This window comes from Sorex araneus, chromosome 7 (assembly GCF_027595985.1).
Source record: "Sorex araneus isolate mSorAra2 chromosome 7, mSorAra2.pri, whole genome shotgun sequence".
Taxonomy (NCBI): domain Eukaryota; kingdom Metazoa; phylum Chordata; class Mammalia; order Eulipotyphla; family Soricidae; genus Sorex; species Sorex araneus.
Window position 1 is genome coordinate 56,740,364 of NC_073308.1, and position 26,066 is coordinate 56,766,429.

Below are 26,066 nucleotides of genomic sequence, written 5' to 3' on the forward strand. Positions count from 1 at the left end.
ATTTCTTGGTTTTCCCCATAATGGATAATTGCAATTTATAAAATTGAATTTCTAAGTAAACATATGCATAAACATTTAATCATGCCATTTGGGAGTTTTATATTTGTAAAATATTAGCATGGCAGTTCTAATAGAGTCAAAGCAGTGATACATGCAATTCTTCCTTGATATCGAGAGATGGTGCTATCTATACACAATACATTCTCCTGTACTTTATTTACTAAAATACAATAACTATTCTAAATAGCTAATCTGAACAAATTGTTCTCTTGCTCTCTTGAATCTATATTCTTTAAAAAATTAGTCTTCAGGAACTTTTTTGTGGTATCTTGTTTTGTTATATGCATTAGTTCTTAGTTGTGTTAAAAATAGCATTGTCTGTTACGAAAGAAGCTTCAATCAGGAAACGATATTACCCTCCAGATTTCTTTCCAACAGCATTTTTTATTCAAATTTTATAAAATGTGGGGCAGAAATAAAATCTAAGGAGACTGTTCAATGAGATCACCTGAGTGTAATCCTAAAGAATAGGGGGTATTCTAAAATCAGATATTTGCAGAGTGTTTTTATTTAGTTCTGAAACAGTGATTTCTTAATATTATTTTTGAGGTTTCATTCTGTGATGTTTTTATATCACTCCACAAAGTCCTCTACCTCCTTCAGCTAGAATTTTTTGGTTTGCAAATTATGTGCCTGATGAGGCAAAACATAGCAACACAAACACTTAAATTGCCCTCACATTTTACAACCTCAATTGCTGTATATAAAGGTCACAAAATGAGTATGACTATTAGTGAAAATTGGATAGACCCCAAGAACGTTTGCTGGCTCAAGTTACCAATGGAACAAGCTGAGAAATCAAAATTCTATACTGAGAAAGGTGGGTAAGAAGTAAAATCTTTAGAACAATGACAATTTCTATGTATAAAATAGAAAGCAGAAAAAGGTAACCTGGTGGGGGAATTTTATGTTTAATTTGGGAAATTTTAGTTCCAGTAAAATTGGAGACAATGTAAATAATATATTGCTGACATTTAAGAAAAGAATGATCTCTATGAGACAGTAAAAAATGGATTTAAAATAATACTCTATGTCCAAATGTACCATGAGAAGTTTGTTTTCTTGTGCTTTGTTCTGTTGATTTTTGTTAATTATCTGCCTGTAGTTTTTGCCTTTTTAAATGCATAAAACTCATTTGATCCTGCTGTAAATGCTCCTATGAAGACCGATGTTCAATTCCAGGCTATTTGCCATGATTACATAGTATGTACTATGTAATCATCTAGGGAGTCATGAAGGGAAGCATTTTCTGATTTGTAGGATCTTGGGCCCTTTTTTTGTTTTTGTTTTTGCTTTTTAGGTCACACCCGGCGATGCTCAGGGGATACTCCTGGCTTTGCACTCAGGAATTGCTCCTAGCAGTGCTCAGGGGACTATATGGGATGCTGGGAATTGAAGCTGGGTTGGCCGCGTGCAAGGCAAACGCCCTACCCGCTGTGCTATTGTTCCAGCCACATTGGGCCATCTTTAAAGTTGATTCTAATATCCCTCACAATGAGATATCAAATTGGTTCTCACTCTTCATCTAAAATAATAGTACTTTTAATGATTCTTTCAACACCTTAAGCAAACAGCCTAGAAAAGGCAGTCTAGTCATAACAATTGTCATGGTACTTATGAGTTGATTTTTTGATACATAAACTTGAAATGTATTTTTTATGGTAATACCAGAAATACCTGGCTTGACTAGTAATTGGGTGCTCGTTTATTCTTCTTCTAGTAGTTTTGGCATCTCTAATGGGTCTGGTGCCACTTGCCCAGAGCCTGTGCTGTCTTCTATTAGAACTGTGTTTCATGTGGGTTTTTCACTTGTGGCTAAATAATAAGCAATAAAGCATGACTAAATGAGTTTTTCTAATAACAATAATAGTCATAATAAAATATTGCCTTTTATTTCTGATTTTCGGAGGATTATCCCAGTTTCTATGTTATCCAACTAATATATATATTATATACATATATATATATATAACCTGACTTGATATTAAAAACAATAGTGCATTGGGATTACTGCAGATTTTCTCTTAGGATATAGTCTCTGAATATGATTATGATATAATTTTTAACTGTGTCCTAATATTTTGCAAATGAAATTAAACCTCTTTAATCATAGATCATAGGTCTCTTTTGTTTATCACTGCTGTTTTCTATGACACATAAATATTATGTAATAAAATACTAACAACAATTAAAGTCATTTGTATGTTTGTTTTGGAATCACTCTTGGTTGTGAGATTAGGTATCATTCAGGCAGTGCTCAGTGCTCACTACCCTATGTAATGCCAGAGATTAAGCCAATGCTGGCCATGTGCAAGGCAAGCATCTTAACCCCACACTATCTATCTGGGCCCCTGGCACTCAAAAAATTTTATAAGCGAATTAACACTAATTAGCTAACAAAAATAATACCTCCTGACTTGAAGCAAAGTTAATCACCTATTCAGAGGCTTATATAAGGCCATTAAGAAGAAGCCATTTCTCAAATGAGAATTTTAAATAATGTTTTAATATGCTTAGATAATTGACCATTTGTCATATCAATAATAAGTCAGGAGAATAATAAATGTTGCCATTATTAATTGAGTTCTTATCTTGGGCTGGTTATGTGCCAAGTTGTCCCTGGGTATAATATTACTGATACTCAGAATAAACTCACACGGCAGATGCTATTGCTTCTATTCTACAGAAGAACAAAAGCACTTAAGAAATATGGCAAAAGTAAAACACACACTGATTATAAGGACCAAAGGCAAACATTTCCTTTCCTAAGGTCATTGCATTCTCTGAACATAGGTATGGCAGTTCTCTCACAGTTAAAAAAAATTCTATGGAAAAAAATTAAACCAAATTAAATTAACATAAAATTCTGACTGAGTTCTGTATCGCCATACCATTGAGGATTAGCTTTCCTAGTTCATATCAACTAATATCTCATCAACCAAATAAACATCATTTGAATAAGTATTAATGCATTTGAAAGGGTGCAATCACTTTATAAAGAAGTAGTAAATAGATTCCTTAACTAATAGTGCAACTTTTACATTTTGATGAAATAATCAACTAAAGTAAATTGTATCAAAATATTTGAATCAATAAAAGTTACATTCAGCCAGACAATATACTACTATAAAGGATGGAGATTGGTAGAAAAACAGGTTGTTTTTAACCCCTACTTGAGATTCTCTGAAGAATTACACTGATTTTGCTCTTTACAAGGGAGACTTGAAAGGGTGAACTAGAAGTAATCTAGTGGAGGAGGGTGTTGGTCTCTATGGTGGTCGTTATGTACAGTGATTTTGCTATGTTAATTTGTGCTTTTGGCGTAGCATTTTACCTCAATAATAATAAAATAATTTAAAAAAAATTTAAGAAAACAAAACTCTCTGAGATGAAATTAAGAGCAAAAAGAAAGATCGGGGCTAGAGAGATAGTGAGGTGGTAAGGCGCTTTCTTACAAACTGTGAATCCGGTTTGATCCAGGCATGGTCCCCCAGCACTGCTGGCCTGACCCCTGAGAACCCCGGGTACACTCCCCCGTCTCATCTCCAGAGAATATTAAAGAAGCACTAAAGCTACTAAAGACAAACACAACTTGTTTTACACTCCACATTTAAGGTGGATTGACTTTAAAATTTCATATGTCAATGCTGGCACCAGTAAATTTTTCATGAACAGCAGATTTTCTCTGGAAGCATTAGCATAGTTGTATTAGCCCCCTACAATGCACAGGACTATAATTTCCAAATAGAACCCATAACGAAAGATAAATGTTGAGTGTTTCACATATAAATTGGTATAAACATTATGAGTTGATTTGTTTTATAGAGAACATCTGAAAGTTTCTTAACGCATTGCCTTTATTTCATTATCCGATGGTTACAACCTGAAGGTCTCTTGGAAAAGATCAAGCTTTATCTATCTAAGAATCCACTGCCGTCTCCCACAGACCGGAAGAAGTTTGACCATGACTTTGCCATCTCCACGTCCTTTCACGGGGTCCATAACATTGTTCGGAACCGGGGCAGAGTCCGCAAGGCGCTCTGGTTGCTGGTGGTTCTGGGCTCAGTTTCACTCCTGGTATGGCAAATCTACTCTCGCTTTGTCAACTACTTCAAGTGGCCAACCACAACATCTATGGAGGTTCAGTATGTAGAAAATATTGACTTTCCGGCTGTGACGTTTTGTAATTTGAACAGGTAAGCAGTGCACTTTTAATAGTACAGTCTCCACAACTTTGCTGTTTTAACCTTTGTTGATTGACAAGTTCAGTATCTGATGTGTCCCCCATGGAAAAATCACAAGAATTCTTACTTTGTACATCAAAGCACAATATTAATGAAGGAAGGAGGGAAAATGATGTTGCTTTCACTTATTTTCCAGCATTTTTTCCTTCACTTCACAAATATTTCCTAGGCAATGCACCAACTCTAGGGTTAAATATTTCTATATTTCTGTACTTCAAATTTAGATCTCTGCAGTTTAAAGAATATGCAATGAAAAAGAGAGGGGGGGGATTTGGAGAAAAGAGGGGAAGAGGGATTTCACCTTGAGTAGTACAGAAGTGAACACTAAAGAAGGACCAGGCAATTTCTACATGGAGAGGAGGAATTTGAAGAAAGACTGTGGAAAACTACGGAGATATAAAATTCTCATACATACCAGATGAGATAGTGGATGGTAAGGTTTGGTCACAGCTGGCAGTGCTCAGGGGTCACTCCTGGCTCAAGGGACGTGCTCAGAGGACCTTAATGCAGTGCTGGGATTGAGGCTAGGTCTGCTGCATGAAAGGCAATCACCTTACCCTGAACTCTGTCCAGCGCTAGGATGAGATATTTATTTATTCTGAACTTCATCTAAACTTTTTTTTTGAGGTACTGCGATTTACAACACTGTTATTGGTGGTGTCACACGTACATAATTCCGACACCACACCCATCACCTCTGCCCCATCCCCTTCCCCCGAGGACCACCATGTCCCTCCCTTTCAAACTTCTCCTTACACACACGACCTCAATTGTGTGGATCAGTTCTTTTGAATTACCTTTGGCCCTTCGTACTCCCTTCCTGTGTATGAACGAGATCATTCTGTGTCTGTTCCATTCTTTCTGACTGGGTTCACTCAGTAGGATTGCCTCTAGCTCCATCCATGTTTCTTCAACTTGCTGGATTTTCTTCTTCCTGAGAGCAGCTATTCCTTTGCATATCTATTCCACAAGTTTTTGGTCTATTCATAGGATGAGATCTTTGATGAAATGAAGGCAGGGCCAGCTTCGTGGCACTGTGCCCTATGCACTGAGTCAAGAGTTTATAAGAACCAGATCCTGGTTCCCACTCTCCTGTTATTGTATTGAGTCTCCGAAGACAGCTCCCTCTAGAAATTGCAGCTCCCCAATCACGCTGCATATCTGCTCTGTTAGGACAGCTCTGGAAGTAACAACATTCTCCTGGAGGAACTTCAGGGAAAGCCAGTAATTTCTTATGATCATGGGGGATTTTCACCTTGAAAGTGAGACTGGGGTTTGTGTAAATTTCACTGAATATCAGTTTTGTGACCTTCACTAAACTTTATAGCTTCAAATAAAGGTATATAAAATGGTAAATAATACATTTTACATACTTAGTGCAATAATATATGAGGTGGTATGTAAACTTATTTCATTTCTGGATGCTCCTTGGGTAGGTGCATATCAGACTTAGAATGTCTATATAATTCTTGGATGAGTTTCAAAGAGTGAAAACAAATATCTTCCCAGAAAAAAAGTAAAAACTCTTGTATACTCATTTAAGTGGCATGTGTTTTTTAAAAATGTTTATTAGAGAATCACTGTGATGTACAGTTACAAACTTATGAACTTTTGTGTTTGCTTTTTACTCATACAGTGATCGTTTACCTATCCCTCCACCAGTGCCCACTCACCACTAAATGGCATGTATTTTAGCAAAATCAAATATTCATTGGTGGTGTCTTTTATTTTAAAAAAATGTGCATACCGTTTTGAGAATGGCAGTGTAAGGAGATGTACAGGTACTTGTAAATGGTCAAACTTTTATTTTTGTTGTTTTCTTGGGCTACATCTGGTACTATTCAAGGTTTACTCCTGGCTCTTGAGTTCAGGGATCACTCCTGATGGGACTCTGGGGACCCCATGGAGTGCTGGGAATCAAACCCAGGACACCTGCATGCAAAGCAAGAGTTATGCCTGCCTGCTATACAGCACTCCAACCCCCTAAAACTTATTTTTTAATGCAGTTCTCAGAAATAATTTCCCATGTATTTAAGAAACTCCTACAATTTAATAACATAAACCCTATTATCCCAATTTTAAAATGTATTAGGGAATAACTTTAGTAGATCTTTTTTCCAAAGAAGATTAGCAAATGGTCAATCATGTATAAAATACCATTAAGAACCAGAAAACACAACTCAATATTACCCTTAGACATCATCTTACACCATAAGAGTGACTATTATCAAAACATAAAAGACATCAAGTGCTGGCCAGGATGTGAAGCAATTTAAATGATGCACCAGCTATGGGAAATAATTACAGCAATACCTCCCAAAATTGAACTATCAATAAACCAACAGTTACTCTCCTAAGTGTATTAAATACTTTAATTTCAGGATTTCAAGAGATATTGACTCTCCTATACCTTGATAGCAAAGGTTAGTAATGAAGTACATTTTGTTATCTTCTGCTAAAATTGCATGTCCTTAATAAATAGCTATTTAAAGCAAATGGCTTAGCCAGGAGGTTCAAAGATGGGTAAGTCTGCCGAACAACTTCCACCAAAGCCCATGTCTGGGGCTGGTTGCATCCTCTGCAACTGACGTCATAAAATTCAAAGGCCCCTGAGAAGGTCTGAATGAAATCTGCCCTGAGCACTGTTGGATGTGGTGTCCAAACCAAACAAAAAAATCATAAAAACAACAAAAAAAGAGGGGACAAAGAAAAGGAAAAGAGTAAGACAAATTATAAATAAGCAGTTTTTGAAAGACAATATTAAATGTGTAAAGTAAAGTCGAAAATACAGTGCACAACAGTCTGGAACTAGGCTGAACAATTTGTCTTACAGCAAGTTCAGTTCCTTTATTTCAAATTTTGTTAGACTTTTCCCCAATAAGTTTAATTCACCTACTTCAATTATCCTCATGGTCTCAACTATAATTAGGATAAAAAAAAACTTTTAAAGAATATTTTAAAACGCCCTGCCTTTTAACCTTTTTATCTATTGTACTTATACCGCCTACACAGATGACATATGAGAATCCCTTCATTTCTCTGTCTAATTGTTTTGAGAAGGAGGCAGGGAGCACTGAGTGAGGTAGTATGACGCTCAGCCTCAGCAGGATTCCAAAGTGGAAGATCCTCAGTCAGCTGTCAGTTATCTGAGAGCTTGAGTGCAAAGCAGGCTAAAGGTCCATCCCTTGATTTCAGGGCCAATTCTGCACTCCTCTCCCAGATATGATGTTCAAGTAGACTTGACTTCTCAAAAGAGCCCTAGAAACACTTTTGACCAAGAACAGTAAGGCTATTAGATAAACTGTGGTTAAGTAAACATTTATGATGCAGGCTGGAAGTTTTGTTTTTTTTTAAATTTATTTTATTTTTTAATTAGTGAAACACCATGAGGGTACAGATACAGATTCACACGTTAGAACTTCTTTTTCCCTCATACAATGTTCACAAACACATCCCTCCACCAGTGCCCATTCTCCATCACCAATAAACCCAGTATCCCTCCCCCCAATCCATTCTCCCCCCCACCCTACCCTGCCTCTGTGGCAGGGTACTCCCTTTTGATTTCTCTCTCTCCAACTGGGTGTTGTGGTTTGCAATAGGGGTATTGAGTGGCCATTGTGTTCAGTCTCTAGTCTACTTTCAGCACACATCTCCCTTCCCGGGCGGGATCTCCAATCACATTTTACTTGGTGTTCCCTTCTCTATCTGAGCTGCCTTTTTCCCCAGCCTGTGAGACCAGCTTCCAAGTCATGGAGCCAACCTACTGGTACTTATTTCTACTATTCTTGGACATTAGTCTCCTAGCCTATTATTCTATATTCCACAGATGAGTGCAATCTTTCTATGTCTGTCTCTCTCTTTCTGACTCATTTCACTTAGCATGATACTTTCCATGTTGATCCACTTATATGCAAAGTTCATGACTTCATTTTTTCTAACGTCTGCATAGTATTCCACTGTATAGATGCACCAGAGTTTCTTTAACCAGTCATCTGTTATCAGGCACTCGGGTTTTTTCCAGATTCTGACTATTGTAAACAGTGCTGTGATGAACATATAAGTGCAGATGTCATTTCGGGTATACTTTTTTGCTTTTCTGGGGTATATTCCCAGTAGTGGTATTGTATAGGCTGGAAGTTTTACACAATTACAAATGATCCCAGGGAGCAATCAGATCCCCTTGGTGAGTAATAAATACACATGACCAAGGCTTAGACTATCTTTACAAGTTGTCAAGAAGTTTATTTGGCTCCTGGGGCTGGAGTGATAGCACAGCAGGTAGGGCACTTGCCTTAAACGAGACCAACCTGGGTTCGATTCCAAGCATCCCATATGGTCCCCTGAGCACCGCCAGGGATAATTCCTGAGTGCAGAGCCAGGAGTGACCCCTGTGCATCACTGGGTATGACCCAAAAAGAAAAAAAATAGAAGTTTATTTGGCTCTAATACGCTGAGCAGGTGACATTTAGCAGAAAAGGTTAAAGAAGGTATTTATTAGGAGCCAAGTGTGAAAGCAGTTTTGCATTTCTACATTAATACATGTCTACATTCATCAACCATAGAAATGACATGGAATGAACTGAGCTTACCAGAAAATAATATAAACAAGAGTTTAGCTCCTATAGTATATTTCTGGCTCAAATATATTGCCCAACTTCTAAATATTCCAAATATGTAAAAAGAAAAGATTATTTATCTGAATGTATTCATTCATTAATTTTCAGACCAAATTAATGCGGGGGAGGGCAATCCACAGGACGTGTATGACACCCAACTTGACAGGTTTCCTTCCATCACAGGACTTCCCTCCTCACACCCTGCCCGCAACAGCCATGCACACACACACACACACACACACACACACACACACACTCCAATTTGGGACAACTGAGATCCACCAATAATCTTGCACATGTTTAGAGTGTAGGAGAAAAATGGAGTACCTCAAAAATTCCACACAGGCATGTGAAGAATCTGCAAACTCTGTAGATCATAGCCAATTGACTTTGCTTTTGTTAACATTATCAAGAAACACTTTAGAATGAAATGATCTCAGTCAAGGACCAGACAGAGAGTATTGGCCCATTTTTGTTTTCTTTTGTGCTTATCTTCTATTGATTAAGAAAGGGTCTACTGGGGATGGAGCGATAGCACAGCAGGTAGGGCATTTGCTTGCAAGCGGCCGACCCGGGTTTGATTCCCCGTATCCCATATGGTCCCTTGGGCACCGCCAGGAGTGGTTCTTGAGTGCAGAGCAAGGTGTAACCCCTGTACCATTGTCAGGTGTTACCCAAGAAGCAAAAAAGAAAAAAAAAAGAAAGAGAGTCTACTGTAGCTTGTATGGGAAAAAGAATCATTTGGATAAGTTTGTCCTATTTTCAGGATTATAATATTCAAAATATGCAAATACCAGTCATGCTATTTTAATGTGGTTCCAGTTCCATGAAACAAAGTAATGTCTTTATTTATTCACTCCCCACTTGACCTTCACCCCTTCTTTGCTGTTGTTGTTGTATTTGAAACTGTCTGGCTAATGGTGTTGTACTTTGTGTGTGTCTATGTGTGACACTGGTGATCACAGGCAGCAGAGTAGCCAGGTTCAAATAGCAGATCTGACATGTTCATACTTAACACATGTGGGACACTGAGGATTTGGGAGCATATGCTTGCAAGAGAGGTATTGGTAGCCATTGCAATCTTGCTCTGAGCTACCAGACATGTTTTGAAAGGAATGTCAGGTATGAGACTACAGGAGGTCACATGGTATAAGGCAGAAGGTTCTCAGCAAAATGGGAAAATAATCAAGTACTTGGAGCAACTAGAAGACTTCTACTCTGATTGTCAGAAGAACTGACAATAGCCACACATTTATTTAATGAACATTTAGGCTCATATTTCATGCGCTCTATTAAATGGTTGAGAAGCAATCACTTATACATCAAATTGACATTTTGAGATGCTCATATAAATCTATACCAATTAGAAGAGGGGAAAAACAGTCACACTAAAGTGAAGACATTTATGTTACATATCAGCTTCAAGGAGGAATTAACAAAAGAAGCAAAACCAATTTTAGTGACCCAGAATCAAGGATCATAGAAGCTGGTTAAGCCCACTTCATAAGCCACGTGTCTTTGTGTGCAATGCTGGAAGTTAGCAAATCTGCTATCAGAAAGGAATATATGTGTGAAGGGAGGGAAATGAACACAAGCCACTATGTGCTGCTCCTTAGTTACTTCCTGCCATATTGATAGAGTAGGTCACCCGCAAGAGGAATTGGCACCTTCATCAGCTTGCCCTCTGAGAAGCTGAGGTCTGAAAAACAATGAAAGAAAACAACAATGGATAGGAACTGGAAGAACTCATAGCCTTTACCTTTGAACTTCTGGTGATAGCAGCTGCATATAAAAAAACTGTGTGGGTTGGAAAGTAAATTGTAGCTCCAGCAGAGCCAACAGACACAGTTCAGAAGCACAATAATGACAGCACAAGGGCTAGAGTAACAATACAGAGGGTTGGACAGTTTTCCCTGACACGGTCAACACCAGTTTGACCCCAGGCACCCTATACGATATTCTGAGTTTCACCAGGAGTGATCCCTGAGCACAGAGACAGGAATAAGCCCCCCAAACTGCTGGATGTGGCTCCAAAGTATTGACAAAGAGGTATTGAACCTAGAAAATTTTCTCCTATAAATATGAACTGATTATGTTGGGACCAGAGTGATAGCAGAGCAGGTAGGGCACTTGCCTTCCCACAGCCAAATGGGTTTGACTCCTGGCATCCCAAATGGTCCCCTCAGCATCTCCAGGAATAATTCATGAGTTCAGAGCCAGAAGTAACCCCCTGAGTACCACCAGGTGTGGCCCCCAAACCAAAAAACAAACAAACAAACAAAAAACCCAAAGACTTATGTTTCCTCTACCTTGAATATGGAAAATATACTTGTTTGTTTGTTTTCCAGGCTGAGGCTCAGAAGCTTCTCTAGGTAGACAAATGACACTGTATGCACAAAAACACAGCAACTGACAGAATGTGAAGACTTTCTTAGGAATCGTTTTATTTCAATGTATAATGAACATGAGTATAGGAATTAAGCCAGAAAAGTTGACAGAGTTCAGATGTTTGTTCACTGTCCTTTACATATAAGAAATGTTTGCTAATCTAAATATTGCCTTCATTTTTACTGATAGGTTCCAAGCACATGCTGTAGCCAAATTTAGTATTATTTTTTTCTTATGGAAAGTTGTGTCCAAAGTCCTCCATCTTCAGGAAATCAACACCAATTCCACTGGCTCTAAAAAGATTACTGATTTTCTTGCAAGTCATCAAAACTTCAGCATTACAGAGTTTGTTAAAAACAATGGTTTTTATCTTAATAATAGCACTTTATTGGACTGTGACTTTTTTGGAAAGCCGTGTGGCCCAAAGGTAATGATTTGATACTTCTTCAAATAGCTCTAATATTATAAAAGTTTATTAGCAATTATACCAAGATAAAGCTTACTTCCATAGGAAACTAATAGAAATATCACATATTCTATTAACTCAACTCCCTTCAAATAGGAGGATTGATAAAAGAAGTGTTTTTCCAAGAGAAAAATAATTTTTACACAGAGGACATTTTAATGCTTTACATTTGTTAACAAACAACAGGGTCAAAGAAAGAGTAATGGCGTTAAGATGTTTGCCTTGCATGCTGCTGACTTAGGTTCAAATTCTGGCACCACATACAATCCCCTGTGCCAGGAGTAAGTCTTGAGCACTTCTGGGTGTGGTCCAAAATAAAAAATAATTATCCCAAATCTCTTAAGAAAATACATTCTAAGATAACATTGACATGATTTATAATAATATAAATAAGCTGCCAAGAATCTTGTTTTTATGACATTACATCAGAGGTCATAGAAAAATTCAAGGACACTGGAATTTTACTATAAAAAATTGCATATGTTTCCCAAAGTATTAAAAAATATTACATGCAAATTGATTCGCACCTATTTTAAAAAATAACAAGAAGCCTACTGGAGAATACATATGTAAATCATCAGATAATGTTAATTCTTTCTGATGTAAACTATAATATAAACTATAATGATGAAAGTATACAACTAATTATGATTTTTTTCTTTGTTTTCTTTGTTTTCATTGGAGGATTTTGCCCATGTCTTCACTGAGTATGGAAATTGCTTTACTTTTAATCATGATCAAAATATCCAAGAGTGGGTAAAAGTGAGTTCCTCTGGAAGAGGCTTAAAGTTGATCTTCAATGTCAAGCAGGTATTGGATTTTCTTAAAACTGGTTAGGGTTCATGAAAAACAAGGCTGAACATTTCAAAACATTTGGAATTTCTGTGCATTTAATTATAGGGTTTCAGCTCCCTATCCTGTTTGATCTCTACACTGCATGTCTTCCACCCGGCTAGCCCGCTCATTGCCAGCTATAGCCCTGGAAGTCTCAAAACATCACTCGGATGGCTGGTGGTCCATTGCTCTTCAGAGTCTGAGCAGAACCACATTCTCGGGCTCTTGCACTAATGAATGATTAAGCATCACTGATTTCTATTGCTGATAATTAAGAGCATATGATCATTTTGGATTTCTGGTATTTTAGTAATTAAGTCCAGAGAAAACCGCTGGGTTCCGAGATTGGTTTGTGTGCCTCTGGGATCATGGCCGTTCAGGAACCTGTGGATCCATTTGTCGGGGGCAACTCAAGGTCTAGTCAGGGTGGGGAGAAGGGCCCCACACGTCTCATCACTGCAAACTTGTACCTCTCTGTCCAATAGGATCTAATGATGCCTTTTCAGCAGGTCTGATTGTTGAGGGGAAATTCCAAATAATAATGGTGGGTCTTTGTGGAAAAATTGAATGTAATCAAAGTAGAGAGAGTAAAGTGGAAATCATCAGCCACACAGGCAGGGAGATGTGTGGGATGGGGGGTATACTGGAGTTCTTGGTGGTAGAACATGTGCACTGGTGAAGGGATGGATGTTTGATCATTGTATGACTGAGACTTAAACATGAAGGCTTTGTTAAACTATTCTCACGGTGACTCAATAAAAAAAAAGATAACTGATTAAGAATCATAGGGGATAGCCCCAGGGACCCCTTTGACAGTGCTACTACATAACTTTTGGCTTCTTTCAAGATTATTTATCTTAAAGTATGCTTCATAACTTCCTCAGTATTATTTTATTATAAAACAAATCTTTGCATGTTGCAAATTTGTAAACTCATTTGATAAACATTTCTAAGTTATTAAAATATCAACCCTCTGGTCAGTTAAGATATTAAATTATAGTGCCTAGGGCAATAGAATTAGAGGGTTGGTTCACAGGACCAATTGTGAGGGTGGGGTTAGCTGGGTCTTTGAGATCTCGATGGAGGGAAGCAAGTGGTCTTGTGATGAGTGTAGGGTTGAACTGATCTCTGCATAAAACTATTATTAAAAGTATTTTAAGTCACAATAACTCAATAAAGATGGAAACATAAATCAAATATTACATTATAAAATTTGCAAATTAGAATTTCTCTAAACAGTTCTGAAATAGATCTCCACACTAAGCAGTTAATTTTTTTTTAAATTCTTCTTTTCTTTCTCTTTTTCTCAAAGAGGGATTCCTTTGGGCCAGAACTGGCAGAGTTCAGGACTTATGACCAGTTTGGTGCTCTAGACCAAGACCCAGTCTGGGTCTGATAATGCTGGGGGTGGTGCTGAGGATCAAGCCAGGCCTGCTGCCATGCTCTGCGTGCACTCAATCTCTTGACCTATCTTTGGCCACATAAGTTTTTCTAAGGAGCTGGAGAAATAATACAGGAGCTTAGATGCTTGCCTTGCACACCAGCAATGCCATTCAAATTCACAAGTTCGAATCCTTGTTCTATCTTCAGCACCCCCTATGACTCTCCAAGAACCACCCAGAGTGATTCCTGAATGTAGACCAGGAGTATGTCCTAGCCCCTAACTCCTCCTGTCTTCTCAACCCCCACGAATTTCTTTGAGAGCCTTTACAGTATTGGGAGACACAGAATCCTGATTCCAAATGGAATATCAACATTGTTTATTTAGTATAATGATACAGGCAGTTACTGACATACACAATTACTTTTCAGAAGAATAATCATGATGCTTCAAATTTCATTCCTCTTCTAATCTGAGATTATTTCTAATAACAAAGTCACAAGAAGTTTAATCTCAAAATTCTTCATCTACCATTTATTTATAGAAAAAATATTACCAGTTATAGAATTAGTGTAAGCCTTTATTTCTGAGAAAAAAATAAATTTTAAATAAGTCCATAAGTCCAGAGATTTTAATTATAAAATAAAAAGTAACACACGAATTTTTTAAAAGAAAGGAACTTACAAGGTAACCAGAGGGCCAATAGAGAGGGAGAAAATAGAAATCAGAAAATTAATAGGTACAGGCTACACCACAGAAAATTTTAATGTAAAACAGTGATCTGTGAATAACCATCATAGTCTTAAATGTGGGCAACTCTTGAAATTGTGTTGGTGTTTAAGTATCACAGCCAATATATCATAAGAAAAAAAGATAGAATGCTAATATAAACTATTTATAAGGCAAATGCTTTTGCGAGATGATGTAACAATCTTAAGAGTGTTTGGATTTGATATCAGTTTTTAAAGAAGGAAAAATGTATTGCAGGAAGAATTCACTGATGAGGAGTCCCTTGGTTTTGTGGATGCTGGAATCATCTTCGTTATTCATTCACCTAAAAAGGTGCCACAGCTTCATGGCTTAGGCTTGGCATCACCTGTGGGAATGCATGCACGGGTGACCATCCGTCAAGTGAAGGTAAACAGTCAAAAAGTATAGAGCCTGAGGGAAGTAGGTGAGGAATTGGTGAGTACTTACATACTGGAAAATACCTGTCATGAGAAGCCCTCTTTTTTCCATAAGTTTATAACTTACTAGAGATTATATGATTTGCTTCAGATTTTTCCCCCTAATTAAAAGGCAGAGACTTATTGATACTGTTTTTGGCATATCACATACACCATGGGTAGCTTGCCAGGCTGTGCCATGCGTCGGGATACTTTTGGTAGCTTGACGGGCTTTCCGAGAGGGACAGAGGAATCCAACCTGGGTCAGCCGCATGCAAGGCAAACCCCTACCCGCTGTGCTAAAACAGTAACAACAAGTTTCACAATGGAGATGTTACTAGTGCCCACTCGAGCAAATCGATGAGCAACGGGATGACAATGACAGTGACAGTGACCATTAAAAGGCACATTTACAGTAAAATCAGTGAGTGCGTATGTACAGTATATAACGTCTAACATATCCAAACTTTACATTTCATTAAAAATATAAAGATCAGTAGTATCCAAAGATTCTTAAATTGTGTGTTTTCTTCACGAGACATTTTGGGAGCAAGAAATTCAAATGAGGGAAGAGAATTTTGGCAAAAGACACCTTTGATAGGTTTCCATTTGCCTGCTGTTCACTCTGTAATGTTCTTAATAAGCCCGAGTCTCCATATTCTCTGCATCCTGGCCAGAGGTGGATTAATCTCTTCCTATTTTAAATCATTCTGAAGCTTAAGGGAAATAATATAAAGTACCAAAAGATTATACCCGCTCAATAAAGGATCTTTTTTCATATGATTTCAGTTTCTAATTAGTGGAAAGACTGATGAATAGGTTAACAAACATTTTTTACAAAAATATGCTTTTTATATCGTTAAATTTTTATACAGTAAGTCTGATTTCACCAATTCACTACAAGCTCAGAGGTTTGGAGATATGTATTAAAGAATCACTACTGAATTTACCTTCAATCTAAAAAAATAAATGATATGAGCAAATGTAATATGAGCAAATGTAGTCAATCAGCCTTATTCACTTAATTTATTTATTAGGTGGTACTTTGGACTCATTCCTGGATCAGGGCTCAGGGTTTATCTTCAGACAGTTCATCAAGGATACCCTTGGGGAGAATGCAATCCTGACCTCAGACTGCAGAATTTCAGCAACAACTGCACTCTGGGCATTGCTCAGGGGACCAGATGGGGTGCTGGGGGTTGAACCCAGGTTGGCCATGTGCAAGGCAAATGCCCTCCCCACTGTACTATCACTCCAGTTCCAGCTTCAAAAGCAAAGAACAGAGAAGAAACAGGGCTGGAGAAATTCTACAATGGTTTCAATCCCGCCAACCTGTACTGTCCTTAGAGCATGGCCAGAATAATCCCAGAGCCTAGAGCCTGGAGTAAACCCTGAATACCCTGTTGAGCGTGCCCCTCCCCCCTTCTCCCCCACTTCTTCATCCAAACTCCCCCCTGTTGCCTCCCACCCAAAAAAGGGGAAGAAAATAAATTAAAAAAAAAAAACAGCGAGCTCGGGTAGAAAAGTAAGCTGTAGTTGAACTAACTTCTCTTAGTGGGGGTGGGTGGAAAATGGATGAACGTTGTCATTCAATCTCGTGACTCTAGTGTTTATCTTCAGACAGTTCATCAAGAATACCCTTGGGGAGAATGCAACCCTGACCTCAAGCTGCGGAGCTTCAGCACCTACAGCACTTCCGGGTGCTTGAAGGAATGCAAAGCTCAGCACATAAAAACACGCTGCGGATGTTTACCTTTTCTGCTTCCTGGTAAATAACGGATGGCAACTTTCCACTAATTAAATATTAGATTTGCTAAACTTAAAACATGGGGATGGGACGTCTCTTAAACTTGGTTTCTCCAGTCTCGGGGAATCATTCTGGAAATCATATGTTCAACAAGTGAAACCTTAAGGACAATTTTAAGATTAGCAGATCTGGAAAAGAGAAAGAAATGGTATCCTTTGGGGTAGTTCTCCAGTTCTTCAAAAATTTTACACTGGGTGTTTTCAAATATGGAAAATTACTCATTAAATATCTCTGTTCTTATAATGCTGTGTACCTAGTTAAGTAAGTCTCAGAAATTTTTCAGAATCATCACTTCCTGATATTTAGTTTCTAACATATTAGGTTATATCACCAAAACTATTATTTTACAAAGCTGCTAATTCTGGCTCTGAGTTATTTTTTTAATGATCTTTCTAAAATCACTGAAACAAGTCTGAATTAATAGATGGAGAAAAGTATTTGTCATTTAAAAATTCTTGCTTCTATTAAAACACAAGTCGAGTGACTATTATAGAAGATATAATGGACAAGATGAAATCTACCCAAAGTATAATACACATATACCTTTAAATCTATATACAAGTGAAGAATCTAAGATTTAGTTTTTGATTGAATTAGTAAAATATATCAATATATTATTTATAAAATATGCTCTCAAATATCAGTTTTTAAGCACAATAGTTTTATTTTTTAATTCCAATATTATTTAATAAACAAATTATGTTATATCGATAAAATTATATTGATAAAATTATTATTGATAAAAAAATCACTGCAAGGAGTAAAGCAAATTTTGGAGAGATTTTACTAAATGAATGTTCAAGAAAAAATTTTTCTTTTAGTTCCTTCATTTCATATTTGAATTTATTCATCAAAAGTACTTCCTTACAGTCCCTGAATGTATACACAAGTAATAAATGGACAATATCCTTTGATTACCGACAAACCATTAACTAAACATGGAACTAACTTACTCCAGATACTATTTGTTTTAAAGCCATAGAAAAAAATATAATACGGTACAAGTTCAAAAGTTTCAGACACATTCTAGGATTAAACTCAGTTCTGACAATATTGATTTTACTATTCACCTAAAGGTGCACAGTAAGCAGGTATATTGCTACTTAATTGTCTTTTACTATTGCTATAAAGTCAGCTCACCAGAGATTGTATGCATACTTAAATCTATATTAGTTTTTCTATATATATAATATATTTTTAGAATCAGTAAAATGATTTATATAACACAGGCTTTTAGTAAGGAAAAAATTACGCAATAAATATAAAAGCAATTTCGTATTTTAAAGCTATTATCATCATCATCATCCCGTTGATCGAAGAATTTCTTGAGCGGTCTCAGTAAGGTCTCCATTCGTCCTAGTCCTGAGATTTTAGAAGCCTCTCTTTACTCGTCCTTCCCAATGGTGCCTCATTGGAGGCTTTCAGGATCAGGGGAATGAGACTCATTATTGTTACTGGTTTTGGCATATGAATACACCACACCAAGGGGAGATTGCTAGGCTCTCCCATGCAAGCAGGAAACTCTCTGTAGCTTGCCAGGTTCTCTGAGAGGGAGAACTAGGCTATAAAATGTTGCTTCCAGGAGCTTGGTTTTATAGTCTCTGGATGATCGACGTTGATGGGATTACATAGCAATGGGGGCAGTTTCTGGGTGTGAATGCCTAGTTACTGGAAAATGGGGAATCTGGGCGGAAGAGGCCTAGTCCCGATCCTCATGGAGATCTCAGCCCTAGGTCCTACACACCTGGGTTCCTCCACCGGTTCTTTGTGAGAGGCTCATCTGAACATGGGGAGAGGGGCTTTGAGTATGGCTGTGGCTGGGTTCCAGAGGTCTTTGGCTGCCGGAGCTCTGCTCAGGGTGGGGAGGGAAAATCAACCAACCCCTTCCGAAGGGCCCCGGTGAAGACAGCCAGGCACAGGGGCAAGAGACTCTTCACTTTATAAGGAAAAATGTTGAACATTTATAACAAGGACACATATCTTAAAGCAAACCATATATCAAACTAAAATAGATTTAACTTTACTGTGTTACACAGTGAAAAATATAAAGGTTAATGCCAAGATAATGTGGTCTCCAAGAGACAGCTGACAAGATTAATCTTAAAGATTAATAGGTAAGTAGTAGATTAATCTTAACTTGGTGATTGTTAAAAGGAATCTTAATAAAACATCAGTTTAAGCAGCAATAAGAAATGTGGGGCTGGGTGCAGAGTGGCAGAACAGCAGATTGGGTGCTTTTTTAGGGGCCCAAAGCTATCAACATCTTGAAATTATTTCCAATTTAAATATTTTTAGAATTTTGTAGTAAACATAAATGAACATGAAAAATTTTTGTGTCCTGCAGGACTTGGTCAACGTGGGTAGCCAGGGGAGGGTGCGCGGGTGAAAAGGAGACAGACACAAGAAGAAAGAGGCAGACACAGGCAGACACAGAATGGGAGCAAGCTCCAACTTTATTTCTCCCAAGCTAGTCTTTTATAATTGATTATATGAGGAAGTGGGCAGAATGGGAGAAGAGCAAAGAACGCAAACGTTTAACGAAACTGGATGTGGGCTCTGGTGGCAGTTACCCTGGGCATTGTTCTGTAACCTTTCCCCAAGAAGCCGTTGTTCCTTAGTTACAGGTCAGTTTGTACTGACATATTGGTGCCCAGGCATAGGTTTCTGGCCGTTCCCAGGCATTGGTTCCCGGCAAAAATTAATAAAACATTGCAATTTTCTCCTTCAATGTATATTACCATTGAATATATGTTTGCTTTTTATATTTTGTCTTTTTTCAAAATAATAAATGTACAGAAGAATAGAGAGAAAGATAAATGCATGGATGAGTGAATGACTGTAAAAGAGATATTTTCGTCAATATAATACCTTAAAAAGTATAAAGTCACTATATTTACATTTTTTTAAGGAAATGGGACAGAGTGTGACCTACAAAAGTTTTATAACTGTGTTTCTCCTACACTTGGTAAGTACTTACTTTAATTTGTTTTTTCTTTTCATGATGAATATGAAGGTTTCTCAGAATAAAATAAAAAATTTAGTAATAATATAAGCAACCCTCAGATAAGGAGAATATAGGATTTTAGAGGGACTTTTGAAGTGTTTTTATAATTAAGGGAATGTGTTCATAGACATATAAAACAAAACAAAACTGAACTTAAGATGCATTGAACAAAATGTTCACAGTGACAATGAAACAGCCATAGAGTTCTGGTGTATATTTTTTAAATGTTCTTTTTAAAGATTTGCATTTTAATCAAGTAATCAAGCAGTACATTATTTGTACTGCTTTTCTAACTGCATAAATAAAACATTATTTGCAATTTGTTCAAACAAAAAAATAGAAAAATCACATGAAAATTAGGATCATTATGCTCACAAAATTGCGATTAAAAAAAGGGATCACTGTGTTTCTGTAAAGAATATTGACAGTCTAGCATTTTATTCTGTCATTCTTTACCTGTATCTTATATATGATCTTATCATGATCTCATATTTCCTAAAATGACACTGAAAACCTCATGCCAAATTGCATCTGATGTTTGGCCCCTGATGGGGGCTGGCGGAGGAATTTGAGGAAACAAATCCCATCATATGGACAGTTCTTCAGGTAGTGTTGTAAGTTAATGGGGTCAGAAGTGTGTGTGTGTGTGTGTGTGTGTGTGTGTGTGTGTGTATGCGCTCATGTGTGTCTGTGTGGTGCATGAATACATAGATGTGACAATGAGTGTGAGAACAAAATTCTGTGTGTCATTATGTGACAGAGTGTGTGAATGGGAGATTGAGTGTAGTAGTATGTGTGTGAGCATAGGGCCAGCCCGTGGTTCCCGTTAGCCTTAAAAAAAACACTAGTAGGTAGATGCAAATGCATGCACTGAAGAACTGTTGGAGTTAAGACTATAGAGACCAAGTCCAAAATTGATACCATTTTCTGGTAATCATAGTGTTTACTATGTGAAGAACAGTGAAGAATGGGTCATGGACAGACCCTTTGTTGTGTTATAACACAACTGAGGGGAAAATAATAATGAGAAGCAAAGAAAAGTGAGGTTGGACCTTGGAGGGGACATGCAGAGGAAGACAAACTCCAACCTGCTGTATGAGTCATTTCTAACACACGTTTGCATGAATAGACATTTTCTAATCATGCCAGAGAAGACAGGAGAGAAAATCACAGGGGCTGATTTAGAAGCCATTGCGTCCACAGAGAAAAGAGACCCTACGTATTCAGCAACACCCCCCACCACCACCTCCACAATGCCCTAGACTGGAACAACCCCAAGATAAAGTTTATTTTAAACCTGAGACACTGACTTTTAGGATACAAACAGGTATTCAGTTGGGGATGAGGGATGGCTCTGAGTTCTTGGCAAGTAAAACCAAGATGTGCTTCAAAGAAATTGCTCCATCACTAACCCTAACACAGCCCAAAAGCATTAAAGCCAGTTCTACTTTGTGGAAACAGGAGCTGAAACTGATAAAACTAGCAGGTACTGGATTGGAGATATGGTACAACAGGTCAGATGCTTGCCTTGCACATGACTGACCAGGGTTTGAACCCCTGTTCCCCATATGGTCCTCCCCGCCCCCACCAGGAGTAATCTCTGAGTATAGAGCCAGGAGAAAGTTCTGAACACAGACATAGCAACAGGATTATGTTTGAAAGTACCTTTCAAGTAGTGCACACTTGCACAAATAAATTTCTATAATTTCCCTGTCCAAATATCTTATGGTGTTGCAGAAAATGAGCCAGACGCAGGAAAAGACTTCTCAGTAAAGACCTGAATCCTCTGACTCAAGAAATTCAAAGAGAATAACACCTATGTTTTATATTCTATCACCTTTGCCATATTTATACTAAAGTGTGAATAAAATTTAAATATTTTTTAGAAAATAGTGATCTTGTTAACTTCTAGGTTTAGCATTGAAATGAAATTATAAGCTTTAAAAAGCTCTGTCCTCTAAAATATGAAATTGTTTTCTTGTTTAATTATCCTGGCCTGATTTTTTTTTCATTTCAGACTACATTGAGATTAAGGGATTATGTACAGTGGGAATGCATAATTCAAGCTGCCCTGTTGCATGTGAGGAAACAGAGTACCCGACTACTATTTCTTACTCTACTTTTCCGAGTAAGAGAGCCTTGAAGTATTTTTCTAAGAAGTTGAATCAAAGTCAGGAATACATCAGGTAATCTTTTTTGTTTTTTGTTTTATAATTTATTTGCAATTGGTGTGAATATTTTCTTTAGCTTTGAAAGACACAGGAAATGAAGTTCTGATCAAAAAGGATAACGATTGATACCACTGAATTTGTGATGACAACTTAAAATTTTAGAAATGGATCAGATTGTGCCTCCCTATTAACTAATTGTACAAAAATAGAATGAGATCTCTTTGAGCACTGTCAGGAGTGATTCCTAAGAACAGAAATAAGAGTAATCCCTAAGCACAAGTAGGTGTGTCCCAAAAGAACTTAGAAAGAAAGAAAGAAAGAGAGAGAGAAAGAAAGAAAGAGAGAGAGAGAGAGAAAGAAAGAAAGAAAGAAAGAAAGAAAGAAAGAAAGAAAGAAAGAAAGAAAGAAAGAAAGAAAGAAAGAAAGAAAGAAAGAAAGAAAGAAAGAGAAAAACAGAAAGAGAGAAACAGAAAGAGAGAAACAGAAAGAGAAACAGAGAAAAGGAAGGGAGGAAGGAAGGGAGAAAGGGAGGAAAGGAGAAAGGGAGGAAGGAAGGAAGGAAGGAAGGAAGGAAGGAAGGAAGGAAGGAAGGAAGGAAGGAAGGAAGGAAGGAAGGAAGGAAGGAAGGAAGGAAGGAGGAAAAAAGAAAAAAGAAACTTTGAGCTGATTTAAGGTTGGCTGATTTTACTATATAAGTGAATGTTTAATTTTTTTTTTTTTTTGGACAGGGTGATAGTACAGTGGGTAGGGTGCTTGCCTTGCACATGCACAACTGGGTTTCGATCCCCAGCATTTCATACGGTCCCCTGGAGCCACCAGGAATGACTCTGGAGAGCACAGCCAGGAGTAAGCCTTGGCACCACTAGGTGTTCAAACTCTGCCCTCTCCCCCACCTGTTGTTTTTTTTAACACATTTTCAACTTGCTCAATTGTTTTATGCAAAACCAATTACTTCTTAATGCAGTACTAATTCTCAAGAATCTTTGGGAAGTTGCTTTGTTTTGTTCTGATTTTGAGCCACACTTGACTGTTCTCAGGGCTTACTCCTGGCTGTGTACTTGGGAGCAGCCCTGATGGGACTTGGTGGACCATATGTGATGCCAGGGATAGACCCTGGGTTGGTACATGCCAGGTAGATACCCTTCCTGCTTTAGTATCTCTCCAACTAATGGAAATCTTTATTTAGTTTTTTATATTAAAGAAACACTCGATTTTTCTTTGATTTCCTTATCTTTATTAACTCCAAGATATACCTCTCCTGCAGCAAAAATATTTTGGGAATTAAATTCTAAATAATTTTATTATTTCTAGGAAGCTCTGAATCAATAAGACCAAGTTCCTGTCTTATTGGGCAAATTACCTGTCTGAGAGGAGAAAATGTTTTGGTGGATATGATTTAATTCTTTCAAAAACATAGCTGATTTGGGAACAATCATGAGTCTGTGTTAGGGAAATTAAACTCTATTATCAGTGTACATGCAAATTAGGAGCACAATGGTAGACATGATGATTGAAAAACTACTAACATTTCTGAATGTCCAAGACAACTTCATTATTTCTTTTACTGTGACAACTGCTTTACTATTTGCAAATATTACTGTGAACTCTGATGACCTACTTAAACATAGGACATTCTTTTGTTACCTAGGATTAAACCAATGGAAATTAAGTAAACATATTAATGACATATTTTGAATTAAGAATATTGATTTCTAAAATTGCAAATGATAAGGAAAGTGGTTTATAGCCATGCTCCTTAGATTTATGAAAGAACACTACATAATTCCAGGAAACATTGCTAATTGAATTCACTCTTAATGATGTACATTGGTGATGTCTGAAAGTCATTGTCTAGCTGCTTTCTGCCCCAGTTTATCAGAGGAACAGGTTAATAATTAGCCATTCCTCAATTTTTTTGTTTTTTGTTCTTGTCCCTTCAATTGTCCACTTTGCTAATATGAAATAAGGGCCTTTCATGTGAGGACTCAAGGGTCACCTGGCCCTTCGGGTTCTCTCTGTGCAAAGGACAAAAACTCTACCTTATTTCACTTATTTCCCTTGGAGTGGAGATCAACAATAAATCTACCCTGTCATGTCAAACAGTGTTAAGGGCTGTGGAAGGAGAGTCTGAAGGGCAGAGCCAGGGAGAGATTTTACCAGGCACATAGATTGTGACTCCACATCCTTCCTGGAAGAATAACAATTAATACCCTGTAGCATGGTATTCAAACATTTGGAACACCAATTCTAAATTCTTTTGTTCTCTTAAAAATCACTCAAGTGTCCAATGAGCTTATCTTTTTCTGAGTTGGGGAAGAGAGAGACAATTTAAGGATTATGGCACTTACCCTGCATGTGGTACCAGTGGCAGTGACCCATCCTCTCACCCCCAAGCACAGACACAGAAGCAACCCCTCAGCACTACTGGGTTTGGCCAAACCCCACTCCAATTTTTGTGCGAATTGTAATAATCAATATTCGCCATATTACTCACAAAAGGTTTTAATTTTTGCATTTTCTTAAATTAGCAGCCATAACTATGGTAGTGTAAGTTAAAAGTGACGACAAATAGTGGCTCAGAAACAAAGAACAAAATTATAACAGTAGCTATTTTCTACAACAAAAATTTAGGAAGAACAGTGATACTGATTTTGAGTGTTATAAATTTCCTCTGGCTTTGTATTCCAATGGAATAGTCCCATTGTATTCTTATGTTACACTAATCTCTTATTTGGTGCTACTTGATTGAAGTATGTGAAGAAATTCAGGTGTTAGAAAAATATAGTTGGGAAAGAGGCATACAAACTTGACTTCAGTTATATTTTCTTTGACATTAGTAATATTTTCTTTGACAAGTGGCAGCTAATTATACTTATCTTGGGTTTGCTTCATGGGATATGAGATTAAAGTCCTCATTCTCACTAAATTTAATAATATATTTTCATACTGAATTACATAAATATAGAATAGTATTTTTATAGGCCATTAGGAAAATTCATAAGGTTATGCAGGTCTACAAAATATGTATCCATGGCTTTTAGTGAATGTGTGTGTATTGAAAACACTTACCAAATATGATACTCTAAAAGATCATACCTTATAACTCTTTTCTAGCAAAATACAAATTCATATAAAAAGCAACTATTGCATATGACTGGAGCAATAGTAGAGTAGGTTGGGCACTTGCCTTGCACGCCGCTGAACTGAGTTCAATCCCTGGCACCAGATATAGACCCCCATGACTGCCAGAACTGATTCTTGAGCATAGGATCAGTAGTAAGCTCTGGGCACAGATGAATGTTAGTTAACACCAAAACAAAAACAAAAACAAAAAAGTGACTACTTTAGGGGTTGGAGTGATAGTACAACAGGTAGGGCGTTTGCCTTGCACATAGCTGACCTGGGTTAGATTCCCGGCATCCCATATGGTCCCCAGAGCACTGCCAGGAATAATTCCTGAGTGCAGAGCCAGGAGTAACCCCTGTTGCATCGCTGGGTGTGACAAAAAAAGAAAAAAAGTGACTATTTTTTCCTGAAATATTTATCACTGGGAAAAATTGACATAATATGTTAGTATGTCATCAAAATAATTTTGAGCTCATAAGTCTTGAAAAAGTATCTTGCAACTCATAAAAATATTGTGACAATGTGTTGAAAAGAGGCTGATCTAGAGAGGTAGAAGAGCTAATTGGCATTTATAGGAGATGAATATTCCAAATGTAGGGAAAATCAAATGCAGAAGAAAGTCCTAAACTAATAGTATACTTCGCGTGCTAAAAGAACAGAAAGTAGGTTGGTGTCCCAGGAAGCAGTAAACACAAGCCAAGAATGGCAGGGCATGATTTGAGAAAGGTTGAGTGAGGAGGGATGTGATAGAATTTTATCAAAGAGCACACACAGAGGAATTTTCTGAAAAGTGTATGATGAGG

At 37.4% G+C, this 26,066-nt stretch overlaps 1 protein-coding gene across 1 annotated transcript in view; it reads left to right on the forward strand.

Annotated features, from left to right (window-relative positions):
- Positions 1-840: 840 nt before the first annotated feature.
- Positions 841-26,066, forward strand: part of ASIC5 (acid sensing ion channel subunit family member 5) — a 28,222-nt gene continuing 2,996 nt past the window's right edge. Inside the window, exons 1-8 of the mRNA XM_055144907.1 lie at positions 841-880; positions 3,950-4,256; positions 11,498-11,735; positions 12,459-12,584; positions 14,977-15,126; positions 16,776-16,923; positions 19,871-19,927; positions 21,984-22,152. Coding sequence (XP_055000882.1) covers positions 841-880; positions 3,950-4,256; positions 11,498-11,735; positions 12,459-12,584; positions 14,977-15,126; positions 16,776-16,923; positions 19,871-19,927; positions 21,984-22,152 — 1,235 coding nt within the window. The remainder of the gene's footprint in view (positions 881-3,949; positions 4,257-11,497; positions 11,736-12,458; positions 12,585-14,976; positions 15,127-16,775; positions 16,924-19,870; positions 19,928-21,983; positions 22,153-26,066) is intronic.